Source organism: Pholis gunnellus, assembly GCF_910591455.1.
Source record: "Pholis gunnellus genome assembly, chromosome: 14".
Taxonomy (NCBI): domain Eukaryota; kingdom Metazoa; phylum Chordata; class Actinopteri; order Perciformes; family Pholidae; genus Pholis; species Pholis gunnellus.
In genome coordinates, this window is record NC_136541.1 from 13,993,394 (window position 1) to 14,011,193 (window position 17,800).

Here is a 17,800-nt window from a genome sequence, read left to right on the forward strand (position 1 = left end):
TCACAATTCACAAATTCTTCTATTTTTAAGTAGAGATACCTTATCGTTTATGAGTGTAAGTGAATATCTCCTACATTAAAGATTTGATTCATAGTGTTGTAAGACTTATAACATAGTTTAGGAAATGGTAATGTTTGCTCAAATCAAGCCAAACCGTTAAAGATGAGGCCGACAAAATGATGGAAATAACAATAGACCTGCAGTGTTGACCTTGAAAAGCTGAATCTTTAGTCTGACATGTTCTAAAATAACCACAGAGGATCAATCATTAAAATCTAGGTCACAAAATGGCCTTTCATCCAGCTCCCAACTTTGCAATTTTGCAGTAGAAAAAAAGACAACTTTCTCTCAATTTTCTCTTTGATTACAAACCCAGTAAAAGGAGTTGTGTACTCAGAAGGAATGGATCCCTGGTTAACATGGATAACTGAGACAGACCTGACCAAATGATTCACCTAAGGTTAACACTTAATTACAATATTTGGCGAATTTGTTAATTGTGCATTTACGCAACTAATAGCTAAACACATTGCTACAGCAAGAGACCCAAAAACGTTTAAAGCTAGCTGAAGATTGCCACGGCTAGCCTTTATTAGCTTAAGCTACATTTAAATAGCGTTAACGCTACTTACTTTGCTGTACTAGTTAGCCATTTCTTATCATTTAAATATTTCGATGCACTAATATTCTGGTAAGTTGGTTTGTTATCCCACATAAATAAAAAAGTAGTTTAATTCACTCATGGAGATGTAAAACAGCTAAATTGGTCCTGCTAAAAAGGTAACTAGCCTAGCGTAGCAGAGTAACGTTTAACAGTAAGCTAACTGTCATTTTAGCTTTTGACTCAAGTGAAATTCAGCTTTTTTTGTTTGCTTTTGTGGGGCACCGTGATTCAAAATAGTAAATACTTGGACAAAATGTAATGTTGAAATGTAATGTTATGTTTCTTTCTCACACAGGCTCCAACATGAACCCACTTAGCAGCAGAGGCCTCCGTAGTACAACAGTGGGCCAGACGGGAATAGGACCCGGATGTTGAGGAGCAGCAGCGCCCCCCGCTGCCGGAGCCTCTGTATTGAACCGCTACACGGCATCAACAGCAGCAACAACAGCAGCAACAGCAGCAGCGTCTCTCCTGTCACCACCGGGACTGCCTGTCCTCCGAGGCAGTGTGTTACAGCAATAAACCGTTGCACGCAAAGACCAACCATCTGCAGACAAAATGGTGAGTCAGTACTGTGCTGATATGCGCAGATAATTGTGTGTTAAATCTATTTGTAGCAGGTTAAAAGCGGGCTGTCAGCCGCCCCAGCACACAACCTTAATGTATAGTTGTAAAGGTGTCGGTGCAACAAGCTGCAATGAAGCCTGTCAGGTGTGTGTGTGTGTGTGCGCGTGCATGTGAAAAGGATGCAGATGCTCTCGTTATGTGATCATATAAAGGCTCTGCATGCAGTCTGTTAAAAAACATACGCAGCAGCAGCCAACTGATGAGGCAGCCGGGCCTTTAAGTGCACGGCCCGCTCTGCTTCACTGTGACGTTCATAGCAAATCCTTTAATAATGTAATAATAATCAAGCTGCTGCTGTAGCATGACTGCACAAATATTGGGTGTTGACACATGTGGGAGACTCGGCGCATGCTGACATGTCCAATTCACATGTAGGGAATCATGTTTTCAATTGTAGATTTAGATTAGATTACCAGAGATCGCGCCATATCCATACTCCATATCATAACAGGCGACAACATATATTATTACTTATAATACGTCACCGACAGCGAGAGCTGCAGTGGATTTCGTTTCAAAGGTGGATGGTGATTTATAATGGCTTATAATTAATTATTATTATGATGTAATGGCCTTTGATTGTCTGAGTGAATGTCTGGACATCCCAAACTTCATATTTCTATCATTATTTCGAAGACATTTAACACGCTAGACATGTGTTAAATAATGCTGCTTGTCTTTTCATATTAACAAATAAATTCATAGGATAGGCCTACAGTGAAAATGCGAACAAACATCTCTTGAAAAGCCTTCAACATATAGTCTCTTCTTAATGTATGCATACATACTCAATTTTAGGCCTCACTTGTATCTTGTATCCTGTATTTGTGATCTCAGAGGATTGAGCATGAGCAACATATATTGCTTCAAATAAAATTCAACATGTACATTTACCCTTAAATATGAAGAATTTAAGGGGAATTCAAGGTATGATGGGAATGCTGTTCGCTTGTGATTGTGAGACGGTTCAGCTCGGCCCAGCCAGCTGCAGCATGGTGACTCAGTCATTACTGATGTGTTGCTTGATTAGGAACCAGAAGGTAACGTCTTCATGCAGTGCCCACACTCCTTCCCTAGTCCAGCTGATGGATTCAGTTTCAAGTTTCTTTCTTTTTATAACTCTTGGAACGGCTGCAGGGATCTGGCAGTGGACATAGATAAATATAATATGATGAATAAGATGAGCCGATGCTGGTTGTAAATGGATGAATGTAACCCCCCAAACCTAACCCCCACCAGGTGAACTTCACTGTGGATCAGATCCGTGCCATCATGGACAAGAAGTCCAACATCAGGAACATGTCTGTGATTGCCCACGTGGATCATGGGAAGTCCACTCTGACGGACTCGCTGGTGTCAAAGGCGGGCATCATTGCTTCCTCTCGTGCCGGAGAGACGCGCTTTACAGACACGCGCAAAGACGAGCAGGAGCGCTGCATCACCATCAAATCAACGTATGTGCTTCAGAGAAGTGGGTTTAGGAACAGCTCTGTGTTTTTTGGTGCAACCTATTATAAGTGGGGAAACTTGTATGTATTTCTCTAATTCAGCAAATAACCATAACTAAATAAGCAATAATTAAAGTTGTATTTGGGGGAAGACACATATTTAATAAGGCTTTACCGTCAAAATCTCAGCTAATCTGCTTCATCAGGACTGTGTGGGTGCAGATTGATCAGATCGACTGACAACATGAGGCAACAACCCAATACTGTCATCAGATTTTGAGTTTCCAAATACTAATTAGTAAACAGAAATTACATCAGATTTTTCCATCTGAGCCCCGACGAGCACAAATAAAAGTGCACGGACAGAAATCTCTCTTTAGGATCACATCACGAAGACGATTGAGGAAAAAAAAGGTTTTCAGGGCCTTTACATTTCAAAAGTACTATGTTGTTATGTTCCAGAGGAGAAACACACAGCCTAGTCGTACACGGGGTCTGTAGCTCAACTTAGTTATTAACAAGAAACACTTAAATGTTCCAAAGGTGTCAGGTCTCGTATTGTATTTGAGCCTTTACATGGCCACCATTTCTACTTTCTTGCTACTTTGGACAACGCCAAGTACCTACAAGGTGGATTCATAATCGCGTTTCTTTGCGGGTTGTTAATAGAATTATCAAAACTATGTCTGCAGTAACTTTGTAAAGGCAGAACACATGTTTGTACCAGAAAATCCATATTCTAGCCATGTAAAAGTCCCATTTTTATCAGCCTTAGGATTTTTAGTTCCTTTATTTAAATGTCGTGTTCAAAGATGTGGAGTGGAGATGCTGCATTTTCAAAAATCTACTGAAATCATTCCAGTCAAGCCACTCGGCACATCTGCCTCATTTGAGTTAGAGGACCGCCTGGCTCATTCCAATATTGTGATTACTCAGTTTAGAAATTAATTCAGTTGAATTACATTTTTATTGAACTTCATTTTATCCATCCTGGTCTTTCCATTTATTTCAATTAGTCGTGGTAGGTAGTGAGAGGTCAACAGTGAACAAGCCTTTTCCGGTTCCCTCTGTTATGCAGGGCCATCTCTTTGTACTACGAGCTTGGGGAAAACGACCTGGCGTTTATCAAGAACAATAAAGACGGAAACGGCTTCCTCATCAACCTGATTGATTCTCCCGGTCACGTCGACTTCTCCTCTGAGGTCACCGCTGCCCTCAGGGTAACTGACGGAGCCCTGGTAGTGGTGGACTGTGTCTCGGGTAATAACGACGCCCTCCATCCTCCACACTCTACACGCGCACTCTCGCTTTTAACAAAGGCTCACCTGTTCGTGTCCTCCGACAGGTGTGTGTGTGCAGACAGAGACCGTGCTGCGGCAGGCAATCGCTGAGCGCATCAAGCCGGTCCTGATGATGAACAAGATGGACCGGGCTCTGCTTGAGCTGCAGCTGGAGCCAGAGCAGCTTTTCCAGACTTTTCAGCGCATCGTGGAGAACGTCAACGTCATTATCTCCACCTACGGAGAGGATGAGGGGGGGCCCATGGGGAACATCATGGTGAGGCAGATGCTCGAAAACAACTCGGAGACAAAGATCTGCTGAAATAGCTGTGATTTGTTGCTATACATTTACTATAGCTACGATTTCTGAGAATGCTGAACCTCTTTTTTTTCCCCCCTCAGATTGACCCTGCTATCGGTACAGTTGGGTTCGGCTCAGGCCTCCATGGCTGGGCTTTCACCTTGAAGCAGTTCGCTGAGATGTATGTGGCGAAGTTCACTTCGAAAGGACATGCTCTGGGTCCAGCAGCGAGGTGTAAGAAAGTGGAGGACATGATGAAGAAACTGTGGGGTGATAGGTAAACTTAATGATCAACACGCCCAGACAGAAACATGCTTCACATAATAACTTAACATGAGGCTGAAAAGCAGCATTTGACTGCCCTCTCTGGTTGAAAGTTTCAAGTTTGTTGTACCTCAGAAGTGTGCTCTGTTGTACCTGTAACCACACACAACAGTGATACACGGTGCACAAACCACACTCTGAAGTACACTTCTACGTCACAAGAAGTAAACCCACCAGAGGTCAGCAAAACCTCGATTTTCAGCTGGTGTTAAGTTGCTCTTTAAATCATTCTTGCACACATCTGCAAGACTTTTTCATAATAACTGGCATATATTGCACAATTAAAACAGGATTATGAGCTAGATGTCAATCATCTGAGTGTCATGATGTTGTGCAATAATTTATATACAGATATTTTGATCCAAATGCCGGCAAGTTCAGTAAGACTGCCACCGGTCCTGATGGCCAGAAACTTCCCCGCACCTTCAGCCAGCTCGTTTTGGACCCCATCTTTAAGGTGAATGGAGAGAAGGAAAAAAAAAAAGTGACATAAACATACAATTAAGATGTTTACTAAGTCAGGCCTTCATTTTTCTGATGACCTTCAGACGTCTCTGTGTTGTTAAAAATGAATTGAAAGCGCCTACATGTAGGATTTTAACATTTCTGTCCTAAGCACCTTTTAGTGGTAACACCAAAAATAAACGTGGTTGACAGAAAAGGCACACAACCAGGAGGACATTAAGATGAAGACGCTGAAAGCAATACATAGACTGCACAGATTTTCACCAGTATTTCTCTACAAATTATTTCAAAGATTACATAAAAAGTGTACAGACAGGGGTTTTTAGTTAAGGATCGTTTTGCCCTTTCTCACTGTCTAGGTTTTTGACGTTATCATGAATTTCAAGAAGGAAGAGACAGCCAAACTAATTGAGAAGCTGGATGTCAAACTAGACTCCGAGGACAAGGAGAAAGAGGGGAAGCCTCTGCTGAAGGCTGTGATGCGCCGTTGGCTGCCTGCTGGGGAGGCCCTGCTCCAGATGATCACCATCCACCTGCCCTCCCCCGTCACTGCACAGAAGTACCGCTGTGAGCTGCTCTATGAAGGGCCGGGAGACGACGAGGCTGCCATGGGTCAGTGGAACATTTTCACAGCACCGCACGCCTTTACACTCTGGAGAAGACAGAGTTTGATCTGGAGTGTTTGATGATTAGTTTTTTTTATTAAATACTGACCTAATTTGTAAGCTGTATTTTAGCTTTACTATATGCAGGGCTTACTATCTCTGCTGTCTTCGCAGGTATTAAGAACTGCGACCCTAAGGCTCCTCTGATCATGTACATTTCCAAGATGGTCCCAACCAACGACAAGGGTCGTTTCTATGCATTTGGCCGTGTATTCTCTGGCTGTGTGTCCACTGGCCTGAAAGTGCGTATCATGGGGCCAAACTTCATCCCTGGCAAGAAGGAGGACCTTTACATCAAACCCATCCAGAGGTGAGGATGGCAAGGATAAAAACACTACAGTGAGGCCTGAGATGGTAGAAAAGCGAAAAGAGTTCTAAATTAATGTTTGTCCTCTCACACTTTTGTTTTCATGTTTTCGTTGGCAACTTTTTATATCCATTTCCTTCTTTCCCTTCATCCAGGACCATTCTGATGATGGGCCGGTATGTGGAGCCCATAGAAGATGTCCCATGTGGCAACATCGTGGGTCTTGTTGGAGTAGACCAGTTCCTGATTAAGACAGGGACTATTACCACCTTTGAACAAGTAGCGTATTGCTTTTTTTACATTACATTGCAGATCAACTACTGGTGCACCACACAGTGTATCCTCAGTTATTTATACTGATCTATTGCTCGCTGTCGGCATAATTCTTCCTGTTACAACAACACGTTTAGCTTGGTGACACTGGTGCTCTGTCCTCAGGCCCACAACATGAGGGTGATGAAGTTCAGTGTGAGCCCTGTGGTCAGAGTTGCTGTGGAGGCCAAGAACCCCGCTGACCTGCCCAAGCTGGTGGAGGGACTGAAGCGTCTGGCCAAGTCTGACCCCATGGTGCAGTGCATCATCGAGGAGTCCGGGGAGCACATCATCGCTGGAGCGGGAGAGCTGCACCTGGAGATCTGCCTGAAGGACCTGGAGGAAGACCACGCCGGCATTCCACTGAAGGTGAGATTTGTCTGTATTAAACTTAAGCGCTTTAGACAGCTGTGTGAGTGTGTGTCGTTAGTAACATTACATTCATGATAACAGCAAAGCTAGGAAAATAAGGCCCAAGTTGAGAATAACAAGAATTATTCTTGCGGAAACTCTATTTTAGGAGATTATACACAACAAAAGGCACATTTGCGGCTCACTTTGTTGCACCATCAGATGTGCTCTCAATTGTGACTCCCAGTTCCTTCATCTCCTTCCAGAAATCAGACCCGGTCGTGTCTTACAGAGAGACAGTGATGGACGAATCAGACCAGATGTGTCTGTCCAAGTCCCCCAACAAGCACAATCGTCTCTTCATGAAGTCCCGCCCTTTCCCCGACGGCCTGGCTGAAGATATCGAGAAGGGGGATGTCAGCCATCGCCAGGAGCTCAAGGCCCGCGCGCGTTACCTCGCCGACAAGTATGAGTGGGAGGTGACGGAGGCCAGGAAGATCTGGTGCTTCGGTCCAGACGGAAGCGGGGCCAACCTGCTGATAGACATGACGAAGGGGGTTCAGTACCTCAACGAGATCAAGGACAGTGTCGTGGCTGGTTTCCAGTGGGCGACTAAAGAGGTGGGCAGCAGTTAACTTTGACTGCAAGTACATTTTAGATAGTTAGCTGGGTGTAATCAGACACAATATAGTTCCGATGCATTTGTGATAGTGTTCTTTTAAAAGCGTGTGCGTGGGTTAGTAAGGTTGCAGTCTCTCTGTCATCATCGTGCAGGGTGCTCTGTGTGAGGAGAATATGCGCGCAGTTCGCTTTGACATTCACGACGTGACACTGCACGCAGACGCCATCCACCGTGGTGGAGGACAGATTATTCCCACGGCTCGTAGGGTCCTGTACGCCTGCCAGCTCACTGCTCAGCCACGACTCATGGAGCCTATATACCTGGTGGAGATACAGGTGTGTATGGAGGCCGATTGCCTCCAAAATGAATCCTTAAAACAACATTGTGAAGTGGTGCAATTGTAAATTACCCCAAATCAGTTTTGTAAATCTATAAATATTATTGTAGCATTTAAGTTTCTGTTATAATTGATGTCTGTACAGACTAAACTTGATTATGTTATGATCAGCAAATAGAAAAGCACTTAAAGGAAAACAGATTTAAAGAAGTGACTTCAGGTTTTTTATGACTGTACCATTATGGGACTACGTACAATTCTTTTATGTGAAAAAAAGTTAATAGTAATTATGCTTGAAAATTGTCTGATGCCAGTTCACACTTCAGGTCTGACTGCTCTGCTTCTTGTCCGTGCAGTGCCCCGAGCAGGTGGTCGGTGGTATCTATGGTGTGTTGAACAGGAAACGAGGTCATGTGTTTGAGGAATCCCAAGTGATTGGCACTCCCATGTTTGTGGTGAAAGCCTACCTGCCTGTCAACGAGTCCTTTGGTGAGTTTGTGTTTTAGTCTGTGCTGTATGATGACTTTCTTTGTGGGATCTAATACTCACCTATGTAGTTTCATGATGAATCTGTATGAATCCGACTAGATTCTCAATAGTTACACCCAAATGTAATGTTTTTGAATGCAACAAAATGTTTCGTTTTAAAATAATTCATTTATTTTATGCATTGGTCTTAGCTAGTTATTTCTTTATTAATGGCAGAGAAGAACACTGCTCTTTTTAAAACATTCGTATTTATCTGTATTTATTGCCTCCAGGGTTCACAGCTGACCTGCGCAGCAACACCGGAGGCCAGGCCTTTCCTCAGTGTGTGTTTGACCACTGGCAGATTCTTCAGGGAGACCCCAGCGACTCCACCACCAGACCCTTCCAGGTTGTCTCTGAAATTAGGAAACGCAAAGGTCTGAAAGAGGGCATTCCTGCTCTCGACAACTACTTGGACAAATTGTAAACATTGAGCCTGGATTCTAAAATACCAAATCAATCTCTAAACCCTAACCCCGTGGGCACTTTAAACATTTTGCACAGGCTTAAAGATACATCGCACAAGTTGTTTTGACTTTGAGTCCGGAGCAGAAGCAAAGCTTTAGTTGTAGGCTAGTGGAAGCAGTGATGCTCTTTTTCATTTCACAGCTACAGTACACCCCAAGTGCCTAGGGCGAGGGTTTTGGGGAACAATTGGATAGCAGTTGTATTCCTTGTTTCTTCTATTCCTCCACATCACCCCCCCCTCCCCAGATGGGCCTGTACAGTGCACTGTGATACTGCTGCAATAATGCATATATAAAGGCCAGATTAAACCATGGAAACCACAATAAAGTGTTACAGAAGTCAAACTTCCTGGATTGGACCTTTATTCAGTGGATGTAATTAATAAAAACATTCAACTCATGATGAAATTGTGACTCCCGAAATACAGTTATTTCTGTGGTGGACTTAATTTGGGAAATAGCTTCTTGGCTTTTGGCAGTGAATTAAATGAGAAGATCAACACCATTCTGACATTTATATGGCGAGTAGAGCCTGAGGCTATAGCCAGCAGCCGGTTAACTTAGCTTCGCACAAAGACGGAAAACAGAGAAACCTTCTAAATCTTCCTAATTCGTCCAGAGACAAACAGGCTAGCCAGCCTCTGTCCAACGGTATCAACATTCAGAGCTCACCAGTTAACACAATATGCTCAGTTCGTGAACTCTGTAATAAAGCCAGTGTTAAAACGTTGTCAGGCAACCACCAGAAACTAAAAGTTTCTATGCAGAGTTAAGAAATCAAATATGTTTGGGTTAAAATACAAAACATGAAGAATAAGCATACATCAAGTCTTGTACTTTTCTTGCCGACGACAAAAGTTTGGTTTTCAATAGAAAATAAGCAGTACGACTGCAAATGAGTGCATCACTTTTAACGTCTTTATTTGATTATCTTGTTGTTTAAAGTTGTATTTGATTGATTTGTATTCTTGCTATTTTTTGTCCAATTACTTCAACACTGAACTCCCCCACACCATTTAGTTCACAGGCTTGTACTTGATTTCATTCAATAAAATAAATACATTTTAAAAAGTCCCAAACAAACCCCCATCAGGTCGTGAGCTCACAAGGAGCTGGTAGACGACGGACAGAGCCGGAGACACATTTTCCTTTTTTTGATTCTTTATATTTTCTTTCACCTCAATGATGAGTTTCTGCTACTCCTGAGAGCAACTCTTTTCCAAAAACACAAGCAACACAATATCTTTCTTCACGCTTTAATCAATAGTTATTTCAAGTTACATATATAATGTTAATAAATGACATTTTAATATACAACCCTTTACCTTCCACATCAAGAGGGAAAGCTCTTCCGTCCACACTTTTTAAAACAAAGCTAAAAAGAAACTTATCTGAAGCGTTAGAGTGTGCATCCATAGAACAAACAAATGAACATATGCAAGGCCGAGAAGTGCAAGGTATCTTGGGAATAGGCAACTACCAAGCAAGGACACAAGATATCACAGATTGTACTTTATGTAGAAACCCGAAACATTGCTTACCATTATCATGTTGAGAGTAAGATGAAGTTTGGTTCAAAGAGTTTATAAAGCCTATGAGGTCTACTGTTCTATGGAAGTTACAGCTGATGTGAAATTGAGTGAAATGCTGGTCTGTACTGAACGGTGATATGGATCTTGTCTTGGCAGATCTGTACATTCATACAGTTAGTGACTCCTTTGCACTAATTCTGTGGGAGTACAGGAAGGGGAACTGTACAGCTTAAGTAGAATTCAGTGTCAAGCTTTATGCCGTCAATCCACAGCAGTGACATCGATACTGTGAATAATCTGAGAGGCTCCTCCCTCCGTCTTTTTCTCCCTTGTGGAGTCGGTAACAGTTTCAGAGGCTGGCGTCACTACAACACAAAGGGATGAAAGGAAGCTGCTGATAAAGAGAGAGGCAGCTTCTCAAATGACAAGCTACGCCCCATGTAGTGACCTACATTGCCTTTTTGGCTATTTGTCTTCCCATGTGGCCAACTGTAGTGCACTATATGGGGGGGGGGGGAACAGTATGATGTCTGAGAGATTAGTCCCCAGAACGGCTGCTGAGGTGTGGCCCCGCGCTGGTGTCAGGTTGTCACATTTGATGGAAGATCGTTGCAATGTCAGGAGGTGACTATGTGTAGAAGATGACCTCGGGAATCTGTCCGTCCTCTACAGAAGTGCCGTTGTTGTTGCCCGCCGCGTAGCAGAAAGTGAAACACGTCTTTGTGCCAGTGGACGATGACTCGTGCGTTACCTTTCGCATCCCCTTAGTGCCATAATGAGAGTCTGGGCCCTGAAACACAGACAGACAGACGGATGGAGAGGTTGAATAAACTGGTAAAGCCAACGCTGCATAGTGACAGATTAGATACTCTAAAAATGTCCACAAAGGGGGAAAAGAAACTACAGCTGAAATGCTATGTCAATTACTCAATCAACAGATTATTATTTCATTACTATTAAGTCAAGCTTCTCAGTTTTCTTTTCATGAGAGTACATTTTAATATATTTAGATTTGTGCACTGTTGGTCAAGCCAAAAAAGCCATTTAAAGACTGTGATTTCTGACTAACTTTTGATATTTTATAGACCAAACGATGAGGGTAATAATAAAAAAAAAAAAAAACATGCATCATTTCCTAGACTGGAATGCACTCCTAAAAAGCGTAGTGCTGCATGTGTATGTGGCATCATCACCAACACATCACGGACCTTCAGTGTAGAACAGGCAGTGTAGTTGACGTTGGGTAATATCTCCACCGGTTCTTTGAACATGACTCTGAAGGTGTTGGCTGAGCCGTCACAGCTGAAGCCTGTATCATTCTGGCCCAGCACCGTGTTGCTGTCTGTGTGAATGATCTGCATTGAGACACAAACGTCCAAAATATGTTTTAGTACATGCCTCCAACGTACAGTGAAACCAGACACAAACTTTCTGAAGGGTTCAGGCTCCACACCTGTATGTTAACTTGGTAGTCTGTGGGTCCGTGTATAGAGCCGTAGAGACCGAACCCAACCACAAATATCCTCCTGTTTACCGAGAACCTGAGAGGGAAAACACAACGGGAACACATCAAGAGGGGAGAGGGAGTGATAGCTATAGAGATGCATGTACAATGGTCATTGATTGATTGCATTTCATTAATATAACCTCACTAACTTCAACATATAAAAAAAGAAGAAGTAAGCTGTAATTATCTTTTTAAGATGATCTGCTCCTCACTCACCGTATGCGGTCGCTCGTCCCGCTGTAACCCCAGCGGCTCTCCACCTGTCCAAAGCGCGTGATGCTGCACTCCTTCCCGCGGAGGCAGCAGCGAGGCCGGTCAATGAATTCAACGCGGGGCTTCGGGTTCACAGTGAAGTGAAGGAAGAGACTCACCACCTCTCTGTCAGTCAGAATATTGGACTGGGCTGGACCTAACGGGACGACGACAAGACCCGAGGACAAGGGTCAGGCTCAGAAGCACAGGATGTGTGTGCGTGTGTGTGTGTGTAAAGCTACAGTTTCATTGCGTTTCTGTTCACCTGCAGCAAACTCCTCAATGGTCATGAGAGGGAAGCGGATGAGCGTGAGAGCTTTGCCCAGCACTTTGCGTTTGTTCTCGGGCGTTGGCTGCAGCTGCTGCCTGTGAGTCTCTGCGTCTGCCCAGCGCACCGACGCACCGAACAAACGCACCTCCCTCACCCCGAGAGTGTCCCGCTCCAACACCGCCACCAATGTATCTAAGAGAGGGAGAGAGGAGAACTCCATGGTCAGTTAGGCCGTTATTCTGAAAAACAACACGTGGCAATAACGACACTCACGAGGTGACATTACCCAAATCTATGTCCGTAAAGCCTTCGGCGGCGAGAGCATCCCCCGTGTTCTTATCAATGTTCTCTAGACAAAGGCTGGCAAGCTGAGGCTCATCAAACAACCGTGCCTGAAACGATGAACACACCGCCAGTTACAGAAACATTTTTACGTCAAGTCACATGCAGGAACTGGTCTACAGTCATCGCTGGGGGGGGGAGCAGACCTGTGTGAGCAGCATGAAAGCATTGTCTGCTCTCAGGTTCTTCTTGAGGAACTCCACACAGTGAGCCTCCAGTGCCGGCACTGCGTACTTTTTAGCTGTATATAGCGTGGTCATCACCGTCTCGGGCCCGATCTGGACTTCATCAGAGTAGAGAAACCTGCAGCAGGTCCACAGGTTATATCAGACATTGCTATTTCAAAATGTATTGACTTGTATGCTTGATGAATTCTAAATCATGTGATAAATACATATTGCATGATGCATTGCCTGAGCATTTGCAAAATGCTGTGATGACAAATGAAACGTGTTTTAAAAACACGCCCACTTTCAGGACAGCCTAATCACCAGTTTAAATGGCACGCCCTCGCCCTCGCAGACTGCTTACTTTAGCAGGGCCAGAAAGGCAGCTGGCTCCACATCAGGAAGCTCGATCTCCGTTGAGGTCGTCGCCATCCCACCGTTGAACATGGCATCAAACACTGCGCTCCCCACGGCCAGAACAAACCTGACAACGTCAACAATCAGCAGCAGCAAAGAAAAAGAAGCCTTTTCGCCTTTCAGATTCACAGTTAGCTAGCTCGTATTTAAAAAAAAACCCAAGCTGCAGTTAAGCTTATTTACGTTACCTGTGCGCAGGTATCCTCTGAACCCCCATTCCTTTGCCCACTAGAAAATGAACGTCACTGAGCACTTCGTTGTTGAAGAGGAACGCAAACCTCTCCTTGACGGTGCTCTTCGTCGCCTGCCAGTTGTACACCGGCTCTCGGTACACCAGCACAGAGGCAGCTGCCGGAGTGGCGTTCGGTGCTCCCGACGCCGACGCGTTTGACGCGACGGTGGCTGCCATGTTGGACGCCGGGGTGGCCATTACTCCGGCTGCCGCAGCACCTGCCGCAGCGGACTGCTGCAGGGAGTTCTGCGCAGTCGGCTGAGCTCCGCTCGAAACACCGTTGCTGTCTCCGCCGCCAGGCCCCAGCTGCGGGTTGGGTCGCCTCCCCGCTCCCTGTGCTCCGCCTGCCGCACCGGCCGCTCCGCCGTTGGACGCTGGCATGGAGAAAACGCTGTTGCTGGGCTGGCTGTTTCCCAAAGGACCCGGACCGGAGAAATTAAGGCAAGGAGGCCTACCGCTGTTGTCTCCAGCAGCCATCTTGAACCGAGTGTAGGCGTAAACAACACTCTTCGTCGCTTTAAGTATTTCTAGCACTCTACAGTCACAGCTGCCCCCTGGCGTCTGTTATTGGTACTACCACGTGCTCTCCTGAGCGTGAGGTCCATTTTCCCCTCACACCAGTATTTACTCAAACACGCCTGTTTCTGATTGCTTATATCTAAAGTAGACTATTAACTTTTAGGGTTATCTCTAGGCACAATCATTAGCTTTGGTAGTCCCTGTTTTAAATATCCCCACTGAGGAGAGTTCGAAAACTGTCCATTAGAGTCCAGACATCGGCCCATAACTGTCCCACTGGGCACAACTGGCCAGATCACATTTCAACTCAGGACGCCTTTGATAAAGGAACAATGTAAATCTTTGACCCAGCGCGCTACCAATGATTATCCATATCATCATCATCGCTGACTATCAATTAATGTATGAAAGTGGCTTATATATGCATGCTATTTCAGCTGCAGCACTCTCCTCAGCTATTGTTAAAAAACAAATATTTTGAAGTTGTCCTAGCATAAGAATACAACTATAGGATTGCATGAAACAAGCAACTCTTTTATAATCCCAGTTCACCAACATTTCTTCAAGAACAACAGAAAGAGAGACTTTGGTTATAGCAAGCGTATTAGAAATTACAGCTTGCCAAATTATTTTGAAACCTAAAAAAATAATGAATACTATTTTCCCTATCTTTCCATGAGATCTATGTTGTTATATTTGTAGAAACTGCAATCTTTGGTGAATAAATATTAGGCACTTAATTACACAAAACTGTATACTTCCCAATGTCTCAGGTTTCAAGTGAGCAAGTCAACAGACATGACTTAATATTATTATTTTCAGGACTGTAACAATATTTTCTGGGAATGTGAGGAGAGTTTACATTGAATCGTATTACCTGCAGATCAACCTAAAATAATAATGTTATCCCTGGTAGAATGAGGCGTAGAAAGAAGACGTAGTCCGTCATATGGGAAATAAATATGTAATTTGAAAAATGGGGGGATTAGGACTCATGACCTTAAGCATTATTAAGAATCACTTCATGTGTTTGGCCCTGGCTATTATTATATATTCCGGTCAAACATGTGTGTTGACATGCAGTTAAAATATGAATTGATTGCAGAGATGTAAAGTGCAATTGAATAAATACAATAATACAGTTTAAATTAAGTTTACAAAGCTGGGTATATTAGATTAAAAATAACTTTGCTAATGCTTTGTAACTTTGAAAACAATGAATGAAATTCCTCGAAGCCATCATTGAGTGCACCAGACCGGCCAGGCCGGTATTAATTCAGCCCCATCCCGTTTGTGTCTCCTTGCGCTCACCCCCCCTCTCTCTCTCCGTCTGCTTCTCATCAACCGTGACGTCAGGGCGGCGCGGGGGAACTGTCCTCGCGCGGAGGGTGCTGCTGCTGCTGCTGAAACAAGATGGCTGTGCGCGCAGGAGGAGCAGCAGCGGAGGAGAGCTGAGGCAATGCAGAGGAGGAAGAAGAGGGGGGCGAGGATTTCACTCTCGTGTGTCTTGTCCTGTCAAAAGAGCAACGGCTCTGCAGCGCGAGGGACGAGCGGTTCTGACATGATACTAATTGGCTTCCGGTACCATTTAGGGTAACGGTTGGGCGGGTAGAGTTTTTTTTTTTTTTTTTGTAACCAAGAGACGAACGGACTGACCAAACAAATCACGGAGCTCTCAGTAGAGGACAGCCGGGGACGCTCACACCGCTACCAGAGATGTCCCTGCTATGTGTGGGAGGTAAGAGAGGAGATCAAAGGGGTAACGAAACCCTCCGTTTGATGCTATTCAGGTGTCACTTCCTCCAGGTTGAGCTATACCGGTTGTCTGACAGAGCCCTGCGGGCTACCAGCTCCGTAGAAAAGTCTGTGTGACGTTAGCAGACCGGGTTGTGCTGATCAATCATTAAATCACACCGGAGCTATAGTCTCAACGGACAGCACAGCACGTTTTGGGGGGGATGCCACTGGTAGACTTTTCACGGCACTCTTGCTGAATGACATGTTGTTTATTTACTCATAGAAAGATGTGTGAACGAGGACTTTATTAATGTCTTCATGTAAGGAGGAGAACCGCTGTTTTCCTCCCCTTACTGTTGCGGTGTGTGTGTGAGTGTGTGTGTGTTTGTTTGTGTGTGTGTCATCTGCTCTGTTCATTCATGCGTGGGCAGTCAAAGGCGGTGGAGGACGAGGAAAAGCCCCTGCTGCCGCTGATGCTGCTGCCGCTGCCGCACCGCCGCCTCCGCTCTGCCGCTCCGCTGTAGTCGTGAGGGAATACTTGTAGACGGATGGAGATGCTCGTCGCTTCTCAACGTCCTTTTTTTTTTCCCCGAAGCGATGCGTCACCCTTCCTTGATGCTGACACTCGATGAATAAGCATCTGCTGTGGTTGCTCATGAAGTGGCAGCACCTCCAGCTTCACATCCTGGGTGCAGTGATCAGGGAATAGACAACCCAACTTGCAATTTTACTGCAACTTGAAGCTTGTTTAGGATTTTTCACTATCAAAAAAAGTACAAGGAAACAGAATATTTGTAGTTTTGCTTGAAAAATGACAACTCTTCTGTTGATCACCGAATTGATTAACGAACGACTCCTTTAAGCTCTAAATCTGACCGAGCCCTAGTCAGTAAATGAGTGTGTGTAGGTATGTTTGAGTTCCAGACATAAATGAAGGGGGGTTTCAAAGTCACCTTTTCTACACCAGGCCCATTATGGATGCTTCCCCACCTCATCCCGTCCCAGTCCCCCCCCCCCACCCCCACCCCCACCCACTTAGCGTCCCTGCAGCGAGTCAGTCCCGGGTGTCATTAGGACCCTGAGCGTTATTCATTCATAAACACCGGCTGCGGCTGTCAGTGTCGTAGACTACGAGACTTGGCAGAGAGCCCTCTTCCTGTTCCTGTTACATCATTCATGCTTACCTGACCGGAGCTATTTCTGGCCTCCACAGTACTTTGCGCCTCTTGAATAGGCAGCACTTTTTTTCCTCTTTTTGGAGCATCTGCCGACAAAGCAGAATTCAGATACAGATTAACTCGGGCATCTTTTCCTGCAGATATTACACATTTTTGTAAATGTAGTTTTGGGAGTGTAATGTCTCTGTCAGCAGCACTACTGCAGATCTGCGTTTATATAATCCTCAAGAATAAGGCGCCGTCTATCTGAATCATGTCGGTGGATGGCTGAACCCGGCTCACCCACTCCCTACTTTACATTCTCCTGACAGTTCACGTTGACGGGTTCGCTTGATTCCCTGTCAAGTCTCTGTTTTCTTGGCAATCCGCTTAGTTCCCATAAGTCACAGTCTGCTGTGTCAGAGGTACTTCCTGAATGAAGGAAATGGGGTTGCACAAAATGTACTGCTGCGGGCTCACAGATTATGCTGCACATTCTCTGATTAAAGAATAAAAAATACAAACACACTTTGATTTGTTATGTCCTTAAAGACATTTAATCAGATTTTGATAGATGGTAATAGCTTTGACCTCGTTTTATGAATCCAGGCTACTTACCTCTAACCTACATTTGAGTCAATTTATCCAAATGTTACAGCTTATTGTTTATGTTTATATTTTACAGTGTTTGTGTTGTGCTCCTCCCTTCTGCTTTGATACATTTGTGGAGCTTGTGGACATTTCTCATCGTAACTCACCTTGTCATAGAGATTTATGATTGTGTGGTTATTAAGCTTCAGCTTTCCACCGTTGAAAATCCAATTCCTCTGTTATTGATCCTCCTCATGTACTGATATATTTCCAGGGCTGTTTTAGTGTTGGCACTAAAACACAGCGTGGTCTGCCTAAACAGTGTAAAAGGACTGCTGAAGACATCGCTCGGGTCCTTTCTTGTCTTCATTCTTCGTT

The 17,800-nt window shown here is 44.5% G+C and overlaps 2 protein-coding genes across 2 annotated transcripts; one reads left to right on the plus strand and one right to left on the minus strand.

Moving 5' to 3' along the window:
- Window positions 1-2,223: 2,223 nt before the first annotated feature.
- Window positions 2,224-8,658, plus strand: LOC306706076 (elongation factor 2b; the record flags this gene model as incomplete). The annotated part of the gene is made up of 14 exons (XM_079172986.1): window positions 2,224-2,331; window positions 2,531-2,745; window positions 3,818-3,999; window positions 4,085-4,296; window positions 4,422-4,597; window positions 4,996-5,101; window positions 5,469-5,721; window positions 5,889-6,084; window positions 6,237-6,360; window positions 6,520-6,762; window positions 7,011-7,364; window positions 7,519-7,701; window positions 8,060-8,192; window positions 8,465-8,658. The coding sequence occupies 14 exons, from the start codon at window positions 2,224-2,226 to the stop codon at window positions 8,656-8,658; spliced, it is 2,679 nt and encodes an 892-aa protein (XP_079029112.1).
- A 1,296-nt stretch (window positions 8,659-9,954) lies between these two features.
- Window positions 9,955-13,916, minus strand: btbd2b (BTB (POZ) domain containing 2b). The gene is made up of 9 exons (XM_079173134.1): window positions 13,375-13,916; window positions 13,134-13,253; window positions 12,749-12,905; window positions 12,547-12,652; window positions 12,255-12,452; window positions 11,954-12,146; window positions 11,684-11,771; window positions 11,439-11,585; window positions 9,955-11,020 (listed from the first exon to the last, which is right to left on the minus strand). Exons 1-9 carry the CDS (start codon window positions 13,893-13,895, stop codon window positions 10,859-10,861), a joined length of 1,692 nt encoding a protein of 563 aa, XP_079029260.1. The 5' UTR covers window positions 13,896-13,916; the 3' UTR covers window positions 9,955-10,858.
- Window positions 13,917-17,800: the final 3,884 nt, after the last annotated feature.